Source organism: Lolium perenne, chromosome 6, assembly GCF_019359855.2.
Source record: "Lolium perenne isolate Kyuss_39 chromosome 6, Kyuss_2.0, whole genome shotgun sequence".
Taxonomy (NCBI): Eukaryota; Viridiplantae; Streptophyta; class Magnoliopsida; order Poales; family Poaceae; genus Lolium; species Lolium perenne.
Window position 1 is genome coordinate 4,338,822 of NC_067249.2, and position 18,846 is coordinate 4,357,667.

The following is an 18,846-nucleotide window of genomic DNA, read 5'->3' on the forward strand; positions in this document are numbered from 1 at the left end:
AAGAATCGAGATCTATAGAAGTCTAAACGTTTCCTTACCCCAACAGGTATTTGTAGGAAAGACAACATAAACATTGGTAAACTAGTCAACACTGAATTAATAAGAACTAACCTATCACCATAGGATAATAACTTCCCTTTCCAGCATACTAATTTACCTTCAAAACGGGTCTCCACCGGATACCAATCTGAATTCCTTAGTTTTTTGTAATGGATTGGAATACCCAAGTATCTAAAGGGGAGTTGTCCAATATCACATCCAAAGATCTGTTTATATTGAAGCTCCTCCTCCTTTGCCTTTCTAAAACAAAAATCTCACTTTTGTGGAAATTAATCTTAAGACCCGACAGCTCTTCAAAGAGACACAAGATTAATTTCATATTAACGGCTTTGCTAAGGTCATGTTCCAAGAATAGGATTGTATCATCAGCATATTGTAGTATAGAGAGTCCTCCATCAACTAAGTGAGGAATTAACCCTCCTACTTGACCATCTTCTTTTGCACGCTCAATTAAGATAGCAAGCATATCCACTACAATATTGAATAGCATTGGAGATAAAGGATCCCCTTGCCTTAAACCTTTCCTTGTCTGAAAATAATGACCAATATCATCATTTACCTTGACACCAACACTACCTCCTTGAACAAACTGTTTCACTAACTTACCCCATTCTGGAGCAAAACCTTTCATTCTCAAAGTTTGTTGTAAAAAAGGTCATTTCACCTTATCATATGCCTTTTCAAAATCAATTTTAAATAATACCCCATCCATTTTCTTAGTATGTAGCTCGTGGATTGTTTCATGAAGTATAACTACCCCTTCCAAAATATTCCTTCCTGGCATAAAAGCTGATTGAGTTGGTTTAATCACTCTTGAGTTGGTTTAATCCCCTAGCCTTGATATAGAAGCCAAAGAGGCTTCGGTGATGGCATTTGTGGAAGCGGCATAATAGCATGTAGTTGGAGGTGAGGTGGAGCCAACACTTGCAGTTGAGGGCGGTGTGGGCAAGTGTGGTGGGGAAGCCCACGCGGAGGAGTGACGCAGTGAAGAGGCCGTTTTCGTCAAGTACCTTGGATACCTTGGAGACTATCAATGTCGATCTATTTGACCATCAAAATAACTATGATGTTCCCTACTGTAACAACAAAGATATTCCCTCCTTAAAATATTTGATATCTTAGTATTTTCTTAAGTCCAAAAAAAGTTTGAAAATTTTAAGAAAACACTTTCCATGATTTACATGTCGACCTATTTGCTTGAAAAAACCCATTTCTCTATTGCAAAGGGTTGGATATTATATTTGCACCACTGCTAGCAACAACCACGCTGAGAAACCTCGATAATTTAGTGAATTTAGCTGTCTTCATTGATCTATCCACAGTGTCGAGTTCCGGAAGGCTCCGCCATCAAACTCCAATGGACGACATGCCGGAGCTTGCCAGAGTGGATGTATTCGGGCACGCGCAACCATGTATTTCTGACCGTTTGGTTTCAGAGGGAGCGACGGAAAGCTCTGTCTGTTGCCATCGTGGGACATGTCTTCAATTCCATGGTGAAGTCAGTCACGGGGAATGGCATGGAAGCCAATCTTTGAGGATTGGTAATGGTGATTGGAGTCCCGTCAGCGATGATGTTTTGCCTTCCTAATTTTTTACTTGTAGTAGCGTGATGGCGCGTGATGCACACGTCCGTTGGGAACCCCAAGAGAAAGGTGTGATGCGCACAGCAGTAAGTTTTTCCTCAAAAAGAAACCAAGGTTTATCGAACCAGTGGGAGTCAAGGGCCACGTGAAGGTCGTTGGTGACGGAGTGTAGTGTGGTGCAACACCAGGGATTCCGGTGCCAACGTGGAACCTGCACAACACAATCAAAATACTTTGCCCCAACGTAACAGTGAGGTTGTCAATCTCACCGGCTTGCTGTAACCAAAGGATTAAATGTATAGTATGGAAGATGATGTTTGTTTGCAAAGAACAGTAGAGAACAATGATTGCAGTAGAATGTATTCAGATGTAAAGAATGGACCGGGGTCCACAGTTCACTAGTGGTGTCTCTCCCATAAGATAAATAGCATGTTGGGTGAACAAATTACAGTTGGGCAATTGACAAATAGAGATGCATACATATCATGATGATTACTATGAGATTTAATCAGGGCATTACGACAAAGTACATAGACCGCTATCCAGCATGCATCTATGCCTAAAAAGTCCACCTTCGGGTTAGCATCCGCACCCCTTCCAGTATTAAGTTGCAAACAACAGACAATTGCATTAAGTATGGTGCGTAATGTAATTAACACAAATATCCTTAGACAAAGCATTGATGTTTTATCCCTAGTGGCAACAGCACATCCACAACCTTAGAACTTTCTGTCACTGTCCCAGATTCAATGGAGGCATGAACCCACTATCGAGCATAAATACTCCCTCTTGGAGTCACAAGTATCAACTTGGCCAGAGCCTCTACTAGCAACGGAGAGCATGCAAGAACATAAACAACATATATATGATGGATTGATAATCAACTTGACATAGTATTCAATATTCATCGGATCCCAACAAACACAACATGTAGCATTACAAATAGATCATCTTGATCATGATAGGCAGCTCACAAGATCTAACATGATAGCACAATGAGGAGAAGATAACCATCTAGCTACTGCTATGGACCCATAGTCCAAGGATGAACTACTCACACATCAGTCCGGAGGCAGGCATGGTGATGTAGAGCCATCCGGTGATGATTCCCCTCTCCGGCAGGGTGCCGGAGGCGATCTCCTGAATCCCCCGAGATGGGATTGGCGGCGGCGGCGTCTCTGGAAGTATTTCCGTATCTTGGCTCTCGGTAATAGGGTTTTCGCGACGGAGAGTTTAAGTAGGCGGAAGGGCAGAGTTGGAGGCGGCGCAGGGGCCCCACACCATAGGGCGGCGTGGGCCCCACCCAGGCCGCGCGGCCCTGTGGTGTCGGCGCCTCGTCGCCCCACCTCGTATCCTCTTCGGTCTTCTGGAAGCTCCGTGGAAAAATAAGACTCTGGGCGTTGATTTCGTCCAATTCCGAGAATATTTCCTTTGTAGGATTTCTGAAACCAAAAACAGCAGAAAACAGCAATTGGCGCTTCGGCATCTCGTTAATAGGTTAGTGTCGGAAAATGCATAATAATGATGTAAAGTATGTATAAAACATGTGAGTATTATCATAAAAGTAGCATGGAACATAAAAAATTATAGATACGTTTGAGACGTATCATAGCGGCATCGACAAACGAGGGTGATAGCACAATAGAAATTCATAGTCTAAACTTTCAGAGTGAAAACCTAAGGTCTGTCCTTAATTGGTTCTGCCTCACAGTGGTCTTGTTGAAGGTATTATTTTTATGAGCGCGAACTTTTTTTTGAGTTAAAACCTATGATCTATGATTAGGGCGATGATGGTGCATGTGCACTATTCCTCGTCTTTGGAGAAGATGGAATTTTGGTGTTATCTTGGTGATGTTTGATCCGCTGCTACAAAAATACATCACTGTAGTGGAACTTTTCTTTTCAGTATTTTTTCTAATATGTTCATCTATATCACAATTAAGGTACTATGTTGTTGCAGAAGCTAGATGTAATTAATACTATGATGATATTTATATATTTCCTTTGTTTAAAAGGCGGTGAGGCCGGACCATAAATGTGTTTTACAGCTGTGAGACAAAGGGCAAGAGCAGCAGAAGATTACATGGCCGTGTCACAAAGACAGTCATATACCATGCATCAACCGCATCACGAAGGTCGGAGTGTGGCGTCACCGCGGCACGTGTTCCGAAGCAGGGGAAGATACGGGAAAGACGACGCAAACCTTCCTCACTGATTAACACTTGTATGATCGACTATTAGCAAAAACAAAAACACTTACATGATCGACTTGACCAAAATATACGATGCACGAGAGGCCAGATCACCCCTTCGACCGAGATCGACATAGCTAAAATAATAAGCGGTGATCTCGCGAGATGCCAGCGCTTCACGTTCGAACAGGAACCACTCAACGTCCAGCTCGATCTGCATATCGATCTCTTACTAATTTTCTGAAAACGAATCTCTCTATATGTGGAAGGGGACGACGAGTCTGAACAATAATGATGCGACAAATCGCAACAAATTGTGCATTTATAAACCAGCGATAATGATGCGTGTCAATTCATCAACCCTTTCAACATAGCAACTGAAGTAAAATTTTATTTGGATAACTACGTGTGCTTCTCACATCGAGACAAATTTACAGATGTTGTAGCTCTCGCCGTGGCTGATTGAAAGCAACTGATAATCACTAACTAATCGTGGATAGCAGACGAGTCAAAATACATTTCTGAGTCGTGCGACATGTTGAGCTTAGCTCACGGATCGATAACATGAAGAGAACACAAACACTAGCAGAAGAATCAAAATAGACTTCTGAGTCATGCCCTCCGCCCGAGCATGTCGTGCTCGTTTTTTTTATTTCTCTTTTCGTGGTACAAATTCTTATATTTCCTCCGTTTCACAAAGGACTTTTCAGATTTATCAAAATTTAGATAGAAAAAATGATTGTAATCACCGGAGAGATCAGGTCGCTCAATCGTCCGCCTCCGTGAAGCTATATATCCTCCAGCGCCGGTAACGTCAGTGGTTAGGGCCCCCACAAAGAGGCATATCTTCTCATGTCGCTTTTCTTTTCCCTTTCTCCCATCTCATGCACACACGCTTCTACACCACACATCAGCGCCGTCGTAATCTTGTATGTCCATGCGCAACTTCTACCGCTGTCTCGAGCTTCAATTTGCATCCCCGGTCTATAATATTATCGTGTCCAATACTTTAATCGCGGTTACTTTGATCGCGATGACTTGAGCGAGAACATTCTCTTTTGAATGTGAACTATCTGAATTTATGTTTGGGAGTGATTTTAGTGGACTTGGCTGGGAATGGACGAGGCACAAAGCGGAGACGTCACCAAAACGCTCGATGCAGCGTTTTTGAAAACTTGAAAATATTTGACAATGAACCGGTAAACCGGTAACCCCACGTCTAGAACAAAAGGAAAGCTGAAAACAATCGATTGACCAAGCAACCGCTGATTGAAGAAACAAATGGATAAATAGCTCATCTTCAGTGCCCTAGTCAATGAGGTGGGGTACACACTATAGTTGATTTGTTCTCTTGGTGTATGGGACATGATTATCGTATAAAATATGTAGTAATCAGGTAGAGGTTTGAATCTATCTCAGAGGGCCAGCCTACGTAAAACAGATTAATAACTAACTAATTAATGAGTAAAAGACTGCCCACAGGTGGGGATGAAAGCAGACCGTCAGTTTTAGTTCAAATTTGTCCAAATTTCGACCATCATAATTGCTGTCTGTAAGATACTAGCATCCTATAACACAAATTCAATAGTAATACAATCTTTACGATACCATAGCATACATTAAAAAAACTGATGCTTATACAGAAATGCTGACACTGGTGAAAACGTGATCTAAAAGAATGAGTTCATGATCATGAACAAATTGCACCACATAGATTAGATTAGAAGTTTTGCTTACCAAACATTTCTCACAAACAAAAACATAGGGAACACCATCTCCAAGTTATACAAGACATGACTGATAGACCGGGTACAGATTGCAATGAACTTGTCATTCACTCAAAAGAAAAGATAAGCTCGGGATATTCCCTCTTAGGACAGTTTCTACTACCAGCTACAAGGGAGTGAGATAATAGCTCAGCTTCTACTCTTCCTTGATGGCACCCTTGTCGCTGACATAGATACCATCCAAGAACTTCCTGATGTCCTTCTTTACGTGGCATTTCTATTCCAAACAATAACAAAACAATCAATGGTGAGGATAGAGATAACAATCAATGCAGGATTATGAGAATGGAGTGCCACTAGTATAGAATACCATTGTGAAACTTCTACACTGTTTGATCAGGTTAGTTTATGCACTTGTTGTATGCAAAGTATAAAGATACTAGTGTGAGGTACATAATGGATGGAAGGATGGAGAACATAATCACCATTGAAAGACGGTGAGAAAGAAAAGCACATGCTGCTGGTGTGAGGTACATAATGGATGGAAGGATGGAGAACATAATCACCATTGAAAGACGGTGAGAAAGAAAAGCACATGCTGCTGGTGTAACACTAGTGAAAGTAATGCAATTGTTCCAACTTGCAACAATGCATAGATCTATTTTACTTCTAGAGTTGGGAGTCAAGTGAAACAAAGCACAAGCACAGTCACTACAAGTACAGAATAGCACTACAATGTAGTGCCATATAGTTAGGTTAGGTTGCACATTTTGTTGTGCATTAACTTAAAAATATGAAGATACTAAGGATGCTAGGGCGAAGTATATAATCCTTGAGGTATCCTACAAATAAAACATAATCCGTGATACAGAAAACATCTGGCATAGTGAAGTATACACATTCTCATACATAAAGGAATGTAACCCATGATGTGAGTTTTCCGTATAATACTCAACAAAGACAAGGACTCTAACCTGGTTGATTAGGGCAGCAGAGCGAGAGACAAGCTCAATGTCGTTGCCATCAAGAACGATCTCATCCTTGACCTTCTCGGACCGCAGGATCGTCACACCGTCAAGCATGTCAACTTTCCTGACCTATTTGGGGAAAGAGTGGTCTCAGCTCATTTCATAGACAACTCAAGCAACAGGTAGCCAGTAGGAGCATGGCAGCAGATAAAGCGATACATGACATAAAAAACACACAATGTAAAAGCGATATTTGCCTCTGGAGTGCATAGCATCACAGGAAATTTCACAAGGTAATAGTATGAGTCAATTGCCCTACGAAAGGGTGCCACTAGAGCAATTATAGTGACCGATGTGCTGTTACAAAAGTATCGGCATGGGGCGTTAAATCATCATAAATAAGAGGGCAAGTCATTTGAAATGCGGCAGTATCAATATCGGTAATCCTAACAGCAGGTGATGCATGAGAACCTAAACACCCTGAAGAATCAATCATTTAAGAATAATGGTTTCCAATCTCCCAAGCTACGAATTGCACACATGGGTAAGACGACAGGTAAAGGTACCCTAAAACCTCTAAAATGAAATCACTAACTACAAGGATACTGGAGGTGTAGCCATAAGAAACATTGTGATGGATGATGCACAATGCAACAATTTGTAACCTTAACAAGTACGGTGTAGTTTAAACATCAAAAGGCAAACCTGGCAGTGTCATCCTTGAGGGAGAGAATGTGGGAGGCCAGATCATCATAAAAGGATAGATAGAATCAATATGTCGATCATTTGTTGTTTCCTCATACACCTTACACATTGTCCTGCACTTAATATCCAAATTGAATATGCATTGGCCTATCTGTAGAAGTACAAACTGACCATTGTCTCCCACTTGTCTTATGTGCACACCAGCATTACTTTCATCCTCAAGTGTGTGATCTGACATCCCCAAAGTAGCAAGCATCTCAAGCAAGCAAATGGTATCGACAAGTAACCAGTTGCGACCCTTGTAGAGCCAGGCGCGAAGTTGGAACTCCTCGACATGGACGAGGTATAGACTGGAAGTGTCATCTTCCCATGATAACATGCTATCATAACAGCGATACGTCACTCCTTGCGGGAGTTGAATTGTGGAGAAACTTGAGGTCATCAAATCCAATGAAAGAATGTTGTTACTACTGGTGTTTGGCATAAAGATTTTGTTACCGACCAGGGGTTCTGCTGAGCAAATATGCAGAACATTGATGCATGTGACCGAGGTATGCATGCACCACTCCTTCTACCAGCATATACACGCGCATCATGAACTTGTCTTCCTCCTCGGTAGACTCCCAAAACACATGCACGTAGGACAAGACACTGCCTTCTTTTTTGGAGACAGTTGCACTGAATATTTTGAGATGATAGTCCGATGCGGGCGGGAGTGGTGGGACAATCTGTATGCCTTTCTCAGCGCATAGCGGGCGGTGCACTTCATATGTCCATCTTGTTCCCTCCACGCGATGGGTGTAGAGGCTGCCATTCCGGCAGTCCCAGATATCCTTAGTACCGAAGCTGTAGCTCTCTAAGCGACGCATGATGGCGGCGAGCTCTGGGGGCTGAGGCAGCACGGGGACAAAGCGTGGAGCATCTAGCACCCCTAACAACAAATCCGACACCTGTGTGATGTAGTAGCCGAGGAGGCGCGGTGGGTGGAAATTGCGGAAACAGCTTAAGAACTTGGTGTCGGAGGCGTGGCCGAGCCATCGTTTGCATACAAGGGCTGCACGGACGAGGGTGGTGGGTAAGCCAACCCAGACAATGATCTCCCAGAGGAGGTTGTCGTCGTCGAAAACCTTGGCCACTGCTGCTGGCTGTTCTGGGGCTCGCCATCCTCTTGTGGTTTCTTCTCGAGGCTGGCCCTGGAAAAATCCGCAGACAACAAATATATGTCAGTACCAGTACGGTGGAATAAATGCTCCAACAAATGCAAAATGGGCAACACAGAGCAATTCATCCATAATCCAGCAAAACATAATACTCCAATAGTACTGTATATATTACAAACAAACTGCACGAAATCAAATCCGGGAAGAATTGGAAGAGATAGGATCTCACAGTTGGGGGGATCTCCTCGGCTGCATCCATCATCTATCTCCTTCCCTCAAGCGGAGCTCACTTTGTTGACCGCTGTCGCAGACTCGCAGTAGGCAAATGTTAGATACGGTTTAGGAAAGAAAAATGCAGCTAGGGTTTCCCGCGAGAGAAGACGAAAAAAGAAATTAGGTGAGGATGAGAAGGAGAAGCGCTCACCTCGAATCGGAGGAGAGAACATAAAGGAGAATCTCTGGCCGCCGCTGGGGACGGGGCTCAGGTCGCCGGCGCCGCCGCTTCTTTCTTCCGGTCGGGCGTGGAGCAGAGCTGTGCGCGGAAGTGAGCTGAGAGTCTGAGACTCCTTTTTTTTTAACAGGAGAGTCTGAGACTGAGCTAGATGAAGTGAGACCCCTATTCACTGGTGTCGGCCTTGTCAGAATAGTTATAAGTATCACCATATGTATGTAACGAGCTACGAACTTACGATGCATTCATCAAACCTTTTTTTTTATAATAATACGCATACTGAATACTGATATAATCGTCACAGTTATCTACTGATACTAACAATAGTGAAGCTGTAGTAGTGGTTTGGAGTTCTATCTACAAGAGGAGTAAACCCTAAGAAAACAAGCAACAACCACATCATAGATTAGAAGTCTTGCTTATCCAACATTTCACAGAACAAAAACATAGGGAACACCATCTCCAGTAACAGAACACCATCCTTAATAGAGCAGGTACAGATTGTAATGAACTTGTCATTCACTCAAAGAAATAAAAGCTCAGGATATTCCCTCTTAGTACAGTTTCTACTACCAGCTACAAACGGTTGCACACAGGTCGCATTTCTACTCTTCCTTGATGGCACCCTTGTCGCTGACGTAGATACCGTCCAAGAACTTCCTGATATCCTTCTTCTTCACGTGGCATTTCTGTTCCACAAAAAGCAGAACAATCAAGGGTCAGGATGGAGATAATATGAGAAAGAAAAACACAAACTGCATGTGAAACAGTAATGCAATTGTTTCAACAAAGACATGCATATCATTTGACTTCTCACTAGTAGTTCAGGGAAACAAATAAATGCGAGCAAACAAGGGCAAATGCTACAAGTACAGAATATCACAGTGAATGATATCCGCTGGTTGGCTTGTTCTATCAAAATCATAAAGATGCTGGCATGAGCCATATAATCATTGAGAGGTATGCTACAGCCTACAGAATCTACAATTACAAATAGAGGTTTATCCATGATGCAGAAAACTTCAGGCACTGCCAAGTATATCCCGCTCACATCAAATAGAGTTTACAGCTCAGAGGAAGGTAACTTCAGTGTGAGAATACACAGACATAAGGGGACCAACCTGGTTGATCAGGGCAGCAGAGCGCGAGACAAGCTCGATGTCATTGCCATCGAGGACGATCTCATCCTTGACCTTCTCAGACCGTAGGATAGTCACGCCATCAAGCATGTCAACTTTCCTCACCTATTCAAAGGGACAACCTCAGTACATTTAAAAAAATGAGTCGTCAAGCTACAGATAACAAGTAGCGCTGCCGCAACATGTAAATCTATACAGTGAATCACAAACACACAATGACAAAATAATATCTGCCTCTCTAGAGCATAGCATCACGGGAATGTTCACTTAAGGTAATAATATGAGCCAATGACCCTACACATGAGCATCACTAGAGTAATGCTGGTGACCCATGTTCTGTTGCAACATTATCAGCATGCCATGATGAAATCAACTTAAATAAGATGAACACCATTTGAATAGCAGTAGTATCAACATCAGTGGTCCTAAAACTCAGTGACGTGTGAGAATCTAAACACACTGAAGAATCGCTCATTTAAATACATGGCATCCCATTTCCCAAACTACATGTAACACACATGAGCAACATGGACAGAATGGTAAATGAACACAGATTTCCCTCCCTGAAATCTAGTTCGCTCGCTTTGGGGATACGACATACACAATTGCAACAACTTTCAGAAACAGTGACTCAATAGCTAGAACAACAATTTAGTGTTCACATCAAGAGCTCAGGACACCCAAAAATGTCTAAAACGAAATCACTAGCTAAATAGGCATCCTACAAGGATGGGCACTGGAGTTGTAGCTTGATCCACCTCACCGCGGTTGTTCCAGGGTTTACGGAAGAAGAAAACTGGTGCAAGGTGAAGCAGGTTACCTTCTTCTCGCCGAGGAAGTTCCTGATCTCGATCCCCTTGCTGCCGGAGTTGATGGAGGCGTTGATGGGGAAATGCGCGTAGACGAAGCGCATCTTGTAGCGGAAGCCCTTGGTGACGCCCGTGATGAGGTTCTGGACGTGGGAGATGGCGGTGCGGATGGCGGCCATGGTGCGGCGCGTCCCGAACCAGGCGTCCACCTTGAGCTTCCGGCCGCCCTCCTGCAGCTGGAAGTCGAGGTTGAGGTGCTTGAAGTTGCGGGTGAGCGTGCCCCGCGGCCCCGTCACCGACACCATCTTCGCCGACACCTTCACCGTCACCTCCTCCGGGATGTCCATCGTCTCCGACGCCAGGATCGTCTTCATCTTGCCGAGATGGGGCTCCTCGACGGCGACGGCGGCGGCGGCGGTGTGTCTTTGCGGGCGGCGGCGGCGGAAGAGGGAGGGATTGCGGGAGGTGGGGTGTTATATAGGTGTCGTCGCTAGGGTTTGTTCGTGGGTGAGAACGAATGGGCTGATACTGGGCCCGAGTAGGCCCACTGTTTCACTTTGCTTGTCCCGATTACAGCCCAATATCAATCTACAACTACTCCGTGCACAACATTTTCTCTAAGATCAGGTGCAGTAAAATATATAAAAATCAGCGGAAAACACTGAAAATTATAATTAATTACATAGTGTGGTAAAATATGGCAAATGTGTACCTACATAGTACATACATATATTTCATTTCACATATTATAATAAGATGGTTGAGAAGGCGAGCGAGATCAGTCGAGACAAATGCGAGTGTCAGTATGTACATTGTTCAGAGGAGCCAAGGAGATTTCATAACAGCTCACCGTGCTCACTCACTCTCGTCGCTAGATACAAAGGCGTATATATGATCACAGCCTTGAGCATTGCACTGTTCAATTGCGGGGTAAAAGGAAAAACTAGGTGGGAAGAAACATTTGCAGCATATGCATGCCGTCCTTCCATGGCAACAGGAGCGATGAACTGGTTTCGATCAGTAGACTTCGACGTTCCATTGCTCGGCCTTCTTCAGCTGCTTCTTGTAGTCGATCCAGTTGATCCCTACTCAACCCCAAAGAATAATTCATCACATTAGCTTGACTTTATAGGTTGATTCAATTTAAGAAAATAAGTGTGAAAATGTGATAGTTTACCGTCTTTGGCGGCGAGGTCGACCATGATGTCGTCGATGCCCTTCTCCATGCCCTTGAGCCCACACATGTAGACGTAGGTGTTGTCCTTCTTGAGCATTTCCCAGAGCTCCTCCTTGTACTCCGCCATCCGCGTCTGGATGTACATCTTCTCCCCCGCAGCGTTCGTCTGCTCCCTGCTCACAGCGAAGTCCAGCCGGAAGTTGTCGCCGCCGATCTTAGCCATGTGCTCAAACTCCTGCAACACACAATTTCCATGTCGACAGATTCAACTACCTTGTTAGGCTCGGGTAGATGGACGACCATCGATGAACTGAGCAACAATAGCCACACTTAATCAGTTACCTCCTTGTACAGTAGAGTGTCGCTTGTGGGGACACCCAAGAAGAGCCATGCGAGGCCATTGAACTGCACACAATAGTACAAAGATCAAAATTTTTTTAAAAAATCTTGTATGGTAGTACTGTGTAGTATCAAATTGGAGAAACACTAGCCGACAGGTTCAAGTGTCAGTTAATAAATTAATTCAAGCATGTACGGATGACTGGTCTCTGGTGTTATTCATGTTAACTTGTAGTAGTACTAACCTTGTAGTCCTCGTGCTCCTCGAAGAAGATCTTCCACAGGAAGGAGCGGAACGGCGCTATACCGGTACCCGTCCCAAGCTGCAATTGTTTCATTCATTCATAAGTGCAGTAGATAATTATTATGTGTGCATCAGAGGAGCAGAACAGTTTCTCCTTGGAAAAAATAGCAATTGATGCAAGTATTGACTTCTACTCATTTTAAGCAAGAACTAGTGTTTACCATGATGATGGTTGCGTTGGGGTCCTTGGGCATGAGCATCTCCTTGCCCACAGGCCCCGTGATCTTCACTTCTTGCCCCTGCTTCAGGTCACCTGCATATCAGTTACCAATTCAGCAAGCAAAAAAGAATAGCGAAATTTAGCAGGAGAAAAAATGAACATAAAACTAAAATTGCATCTCATCATCATATATCAGGATCGGATGGACGAATCAATCGATTTAAGAAGAGCTAGAGTGAAAGAAGGAAAGGAAAGGAAGAAAAAAAAGGAGAGCTGACAGAAGAGAACGCACACAGGAAGTTTGAGCAGACGCCCTTGACGACCTCCCCCGCGTCGTTGGTGTACACGAGCCGCTTCACGCAGAGCGAGACCGTCTTGGAGTCGCCGAAGTCCCCCAGCGCGCTGCTGGCGATGGAGTAGAGCCTGAGCTTGTGCGGCTTCCCGTTCTTGTCCTCCCCGTCCGCGATCACGCCGATCGACTGCCCCTCTCTGTACGGGATCTCACCTGCAATTAATCCCACCAATTCAAGATTCAGTTGACGATTCTCCATGGCCGATGGCCGATCGAGGGAGGAGGAGAGACGGGTACGTGCCTTCGGTGCTGAAGACCATGTGCCAGGTCTCGCCGGGCGCGTTGTCGCCGGTGATGCGGGTGTTGAGGAGGCAGCGCCCGACGTAGGGCTCCTTGGGGCGGTACTTGTTGGTCACCACGCCCTCGTCCTGCTTCTTGGAGATCTTCTTCTCCTTGACCGGCGCCGGCGCGGCAGGCTCCGCGGTCTCCGTCGTGGACACCTGCGCCGTGCGCACGCCCCTGCTGGCATTGCGGAGACGGCTCGGGCAGGCCAAGAAGCACGGCGGCGAGACGGAGGAAGAAACCGCGGCCTTGGCGGCCGGGGAGGACGGGAGCGCGGCGGTGAGGGCGGCCATGGTGTGTGTGGACTGCGGACGGACTGGTGGATGTATGAGGCGAGGGGTGGATTGGGTTGGTATGAGTATGACCTCACCTCAACTCGAACACGCGGGAGACGATTGAGTGGAAGGGAGGCGAGGTGAGGAGCAAGTGGTGGGTGATCATTCGTTCCTTCCTTCCTGCAACTCCTTCATGGGCTGCCCAACAAAGAACTTGGAAGGCAGTCCTATTCTAGCCCATCTCTATATGGACAAGCCCCAAAAAAACGACCTCTCTGAAAGAAAACATAGCCCACAAAGTGAGGACACAGGTTTTTGGTATCCAAATGGGCACACCTTGCGCTATTCAAGCACTGCGTGTTTGGCTGCTTGCTTATTGATCTGCTGGGCGTGCTTGCTGCTGCCTGGGTTGTGCGGTGTGTACTGATACTCTCCTATCCCTGCCTGCTTGCTGTTTCTTGGGTTATGCGGTGTGTGATGATGCTTTCATTGCTACTTCGATGATTCCTACGCCCAAGTTTCGATTGGTAGTAGTTCGTTTGATTTGATTGCCGTGATGCACTATCAATTGACTAGATAGACTGTTTCCTCAGTGTTGGAGGGTGTTGGAGGGCAACTGGGCAAGACCGGTCTCACGGCTAAAGCTCAAATCAACAATACAGTAGCACGCTATCTCCTGTTTTGACGAGAAGCAGAGCTGCGCCCCCTCAAGGGTATGGCCGTACGAGTGGAGGGGATTTTTTCTGTTGTTTCTCAGTTTGAAAAAAAAACAGGTCGGACCTTTTTTTCAAATACAGAGAAAATACTGCAGTTTTGGCCATACTGAAGTATTAAAACTACAGTTTTTTTTTGTTTTAACCGAACACATCAAAATATTTAAAACCAAAGTATTTTTAGAAACTGTGGTATTTTTAGAATACTTTGAAAATGCCTTGCTACCAAACACAATGCAGAATATACTTATCTTGGCACGATCTGAAGCTGATTATACTGCAAACATGTGTACAATTAAAAGGATTGCTAGATGTAAAGAAACTAAATGGGATTACCAAATTCCATACATACAACTTGGGTTGATCTGAAGCCAGTCCATAGAACCATGTCCCATATAGGACAGAGTACTATATGGTTTGCTACTGTAGCAGAGGTAAAAGAGGTGAGGATGTTTGGTGGACCTTAGGCTGCAACGCACGAGCAGAATGGGAGGAGGTTCAGGGAATACATAGGGTTGAGTTACCGAAGGGCTGCAGGATGTTTATGGTAATGCCATGGAGGCTGCACCAGCAGGCGTCAAGGGCGGGCTTTCAATCCACCCCTTCCAGCAGGCAAAACATAATGAATCTGGGACTATCGAGAATTCGAGATATATATTGGCGCATACGCGTGTGTTGCATATACAGTTTTTTCTATCTGCAAAATCCATGCATATACTCTCCAAGGGATTATTTCTTCCTCGCTTGAATTTTCCTCACTGCCAGTATGATGACAACGGCCGGCACAACCTTCAGCTCCAGGCATGACAGAACAAGACCGCCTCACAGCGTGTGTGGCAGCGATGGCTGGTCCTCACAAGGGATTTGGAGGCCACCAACTTGGTCGACCATGTCTGCAGCCATGGAACCTGCACAGCGGTACTCATTTCATCCCACCTTTCCTTGATTTTGCATGTGCTAGATCGAATCTGATGCCTGTTTTCCTGGCAACAGATGAACAGTAAACTCTGTCTCTGTTTGTTTAGTAGAGAAGCATGGCCAATGATAATTTATTTGTGGTTCATAGTCAACAATTGTGGTCCTCTAAAAGTAATGCACCTTTAGAAAACAGAACCTATATTGCATTTACTATTTGTGTGGAAGAAAAAGATGCATGCAACAACAATACTGTATTTACATAACTTATTGGGTGTCGATCAGTTGCTGAGTAAAACATGCTCTGTGATTACAGATACAACGGGAAAACAGATGTGTCAATTTTTGGCCACTCTATCTCCTAACTTTTAATTGCTTAGTTGGTGTGAAAACAATTCAATCAGATGCCAATCCTAACTTCAAATACTGATGATGATCATCTGATATGTGTAGTTCCATGTCTTGAGGATTGGAGAAAATAAATTTTACAATCGGGTGTTTGTTGTTTCAGGATCCTACCTGTCAAGGAATCCGGGTTGCAATTTTAATGACTTCCATTAAGAAAAGGAAATGAGGCATGAGATAGATGTGTGGTTGCCTATGGATAGGAACCCTGGGAGTATTAAGATGGCATCACCCACATCTGTCGCCATCACTGCTGATTTCTTCACTACCTCTAGGTAAATTCAAATATGCGCCTTATTTTCTCTGTATGTGGTACTGTTTTATGTACCAAATGGACTAATATCTTGCATCATTAATACTATTGAGATTATAGGAAAGAGAATGTTCCTTTCCATGTTTGATGAAACTTAATTAGCTATCTAGAAAACCTAGACTTAAATTTACCACGAATTATACTCTGAAAGATATTATTTTTCTGATCAAGATTTCCGAAAGCAATACAAAACTTAATTGGAAACGTAGGCTGTGCTGAATTGTTCTGTTACAGTTTTAATATTCCCTCCGACCCACATTACTTCTCGCATATTTAGTACAATACTAAATCTGCGACAAGTAATATATCGTACTAAATATTCGACAAGTAATATCGGTCGAGGGGACCACCAACAAAACATACTTAAATATCCCTACTGCTCCAGTTGGCTGTCAATTTATTAAGGAAACAAGAAAAGAACTTGTGAATGACTCTGATTTTTATCTACCTCAAATATATGCAAGTCTATTGTAGACATTAACATTGTTCTTCTGGATAATGGAGGCAGGGAAACCTGTGGCGGTAGCCTTTGGATGGAATTGGCGTGCCAAACCTCAATCTAGAGGGGATCAGCGGGCAAGCGCATTAGGTGAGCCGATTTGATGCTTTCCCCCATACTTTTTCGCAACGCTTCTCAATCGGTCTACTGTCCTATGCTTATTTGTAAGAAAATATATACTTAGATACATATGGATTCTAGCTTTTTGCCCGCTCAAAAAAGATTCTAGCTTTTTGTACTAATGACAGATTCATGAATTGTCTCTTTGTGCAGATGGATGGATTTGCCTTCCAACCATTCAAGTCGACTTGCATCTTCAGGGACAAGGATATCACAATGTATTTGTTAAAAAATGGACTTCTATCTAAATTCCTTCTGAATCGTGATGTGTATTAACTTTCTAATTTTCTGTGGTATCGTGGTGTGTATGAATATGTGTTTAAGAAACTATGCTTTTATGGACTACATAGTTTCTTTTAAGTTTTCTTACCTTTTTTCTCTTGCAGGTGAAACATGCATTTAGAAATTTTAATCACCAAGAGGAGAGAAGACATGAATGAGATCAACTAGATTGGTTAGTCTTCTCTGTAATCCTTACGTGTTTCAGTTTATCTATGGCGATTTTGATCCTCATTACAGTATGAGTACACTTTGCTTCTGTAGGTACTCTCCCCAACTCCGGTGATGGTTTGCACTGCTGCCAACTTTCGTCTCGCATGACAAGGGTGATGAGCTTTACCACTGACTACCGTCTAATGATCTCAGCCAGTCGCGTCGGCTGGGGTGACTAGGCTATCTGTCCCCATCTTATTATTCTTCTTATAAAGCGCATCTTAAGTTGCAGACATTCTTTGCATATCAATAACTGACTAATTTTTTTTTTTTGCTACTCTCTTCCAATTGCAAGTATTCGGAAGCATGTGCACTTGATCAAGTGTTGTTGGTTCAAAAGACAAATTCTAAAGAAGACCATGGTTCAGATTTTTGTTTTTGTATAGGAGACGAATGCTAAAGAACTATGGAAGGTTGGTCACAGGGACTTGTAGAGCAACGGAAGAATGTCAAGAAATATTAGAGAGTTAGGCTGAGTTGAACCTCAATTCTGAAAATAATGTTTGCTTAGTTGCATATCAATGGCACCTCCATAACTAAACTTTTAATTTCCCTTTTGTCTCGAGAAGCTGAACCTTTTCTGTGTTATCAAAAGCTGTGTCTAACACACTACCTTCTTCAGATGGTTAGTAGTTTTATTTTTAGTAATTGAAGTCATTACAATAACCTATGTTGTTTAGAAATTATGTACTGCTGTTGTCGTGAGAGTTTGTGACTGCTTATTCATAGCAGAAGTATTCAGTCCAAGCATCAATTGGATGAACTAAGCTAAAATTTGCTTATAAAATGTAGATGATTTCCCAAAATTCATATTTTCCCTAATATGCACCTATCTTTTGGAAAACTCAATTCGTGGGTTAGATGTATATCCCCTCTTTGGTACTTTTGTTGTCATGTTTGAAAGATCGAGGTTCTGATTAGGGTCACAAGATCTTTGTCAAGGATGACAACGGCTGCAGTTACGTTCCTCAGTTTTGAATGCACTTCATAAGGAAGAGGGAGACATATAGGTTTTTTGTTCCATCAGTATTTGGCATGATTTGGTTGAGTCAAGTTATAGTTATGAGTATCTTCTCTAATTTTTTTTATAGGTGATCCTACTGTGTTAGATAGTGTATGGGCTACAATTGTACCACCTCATAGTTAGGAGGTTCAAAATATTAGTCTTTAAATAGGTCATATAAACTCTACGTCACTGAAATCAGCTTTCTTCATTAAATATTATGTTTTAGTTCGCCAAATTGCGATAATTGAGAGATGGATGCTTTCTCTACTGTTTTGTCATCACAATATTTAATCCTCCTAAACAATACTGGCTATACTAATCCAACGTGTGCCTACTAATAGCTAATTTGGTCGGACTCAATCATTTTTGTATAATGCTCTTCATCCTTGCGCAGCAGAGCAATTTTAGAATGTGTGTCATAGTAGGCGGTGAATAGTCTCCTCTCACCCGCGGGTAATTTAGATTGATATGTTGATGCAAAAGGTTCAATTGTTAATATTACTTTATTTGTCATAATATAATCACTTTATAGGTTGTGATTGTGATACTATAAAATGTGCCTAACTTTTGAAGTATTTATGTTCTTATATATCAAGGCCAAGAATTGCTTTTTTTTTTTAAATATCTTTATGCCCAGCTCAGCTTAGCTAATCGAAATTACTAGAGAAAACAACACGGGACAAGTAAAAAAATTAGACAA

The 18,846-nt window shown here is 43.2% G+C and overlaps 2 protein-coding genes and 1 long non-coding RNA gene across 6 annotated transcripts; 1 reads left to right on the plus strand and 2 right to left on the minus strand.

Annotated features, from left to right (window-relative positions):
* Nucleotides 1–5,562: 5,562 nt before the first annotated feature.
* On the minus strand, nt 5,563–11,253 carry LOC127309021 (large ribosomal subunit protein uL6). 3 transcript variants are annotated; one of them, XR_007856910.2, is made up of 5 exons: nt 8,820–8,981; nt 8,625–8,696; nt 7,236–8,428; nt 6,537–6,659; nt 5,825–5,839 (listed from the first exon to the last, which is right to left on the minus strand). XR_007856910.2 is itself a non-coding variant. In XM_051339996.2 (3 exons), exons 1-3 carry the CDS (start codon nt 11,166–11,168, stop codon nt 5,759–5,761), a joined length of 567 nt encoding a protein of 188 aa, XP_051195956.1. In that variant the 5' UTR covers nt 11,169–11,253; the 3' UTR covers nt 5,563–5,758. The 3 variants fall into 3 exon arrangements, 2 of the variants coding, with proteins under 2 accessions (XP_051195956.1, XP_051195955.1); XM_051339996.2 differs by lacking the exons at nt 7,236–8,428; nt 8,625–8,696; nt 8,820–8,981 and adding an exon at nt 10,806–11,253 and having other exon boundaries at nt 5,563–5,839; XM_051339995.1 differs by lacking the exons at nt 5,825–5,839; nt 6,537–6,659; nt 7,236–8,428; nt 8,625–8,696; nt 8,820–8,981 and adding exons at nt 9,249–9,535; nt 9,968–10,090; nt 10,806–11,250.
* A 304-nt stretch (nt 11,254–11,557) lies between these two features.
* LOC127309020 (ferredoxin--NADP reductase, leaf isozyme 1, chloroplastic) lies at nt 11,558–13,762 on the minus strand. Its single transcript, XM_051339994.2, has 7 exons — nt 13,368–13,762; nt 13,067–13,279; nt 12,776–12,867; nt 12,556–12,633; nt 12,314–12,376; nt 11,972–12,206; nt 11,558–11,879 (listed from the first exon to the last, which is right to left on the minus strand). Exons 1-7 carry the CDS (start codon nt 13,699–13,701, stop codon nt 11,812–11,814), a joined length of 1,083 nt encoding a protein of 360 aa, XP_051195954.1. The 5' UTR covers nt 13,702–13,762; the 3' UTR covers nt 11,558–11,811.
* Nucleotides 13,763–14,364: 602 nt separating this feature from the next.
* On the plus strand, nt 14,365–17,806 carry LOC127309019 (uncharacterized). Of its 2 annotated transcripts, XR_007856909.2 has the most exons (5): nt 14,365–15,314; nt 15,823–15,991; nt 16,534–16,618; nt 16,802–17,102; nt 17,192–17,806. It is a non-coding gene; the product is annotated as an uncharacterized lncRNA (long non-coding RNA). The 2 variants fall into 2 exon arrangements; XR_011746391.1 differs by lacking the exons at nt 14,365–15,314; nt 15,823–15,991; nt 16,534–16,618 and having other exon boundaries at nt 16,751–17,102.
* The last annotated feature ends 1,040 nt before the right edge of the window (nt 17,807–18,846 follow it).

Coding starts and splice junctions, on each gene's coding strand:
- LOC127309021 (XM_051339995.1), bottom strand. CDS start 11,168: ATGAAGACGATCCTGGCGTCGGAGACGATGGACATCCCGGAGGAGGTG. Junction 10,091..10,805: donor ACTTCCTCGGCGAGAAGAAG/GTAACCTGCTTC, acceptor CCCTTTGAATAG/GTGAGGAAAGTTGACATGCT. Junction 9,536..9,967: donor CTGCTGCCCTGATCAACCAG/GTTGGTCCCCTT, acceptor TTTGTGGAACAG/AAATGCCACGTGAAGAAGAA.
- LOC127309020 (XM_051339994.2), bottom strand. CDS start 13,701: ATGGCCGCCCTCACCGCCGCGCTCCCGTCCTCCCCGGCCGCCAAGGCC. Junction 12,868..13,066: donor CGTCTGCTCAAACTTCCTGT/GTGCGTTCTCTT, acceptor ACTGATATGCAG/GTGACCTGAAGCAGGGGCAA. Junction 12,634..12,775: donor CCAACGCAACCATCATCATG/GTAAACACTAGT, acceptor AAACAATTGCAG/CTTGGGACGGGTACCGGTAT.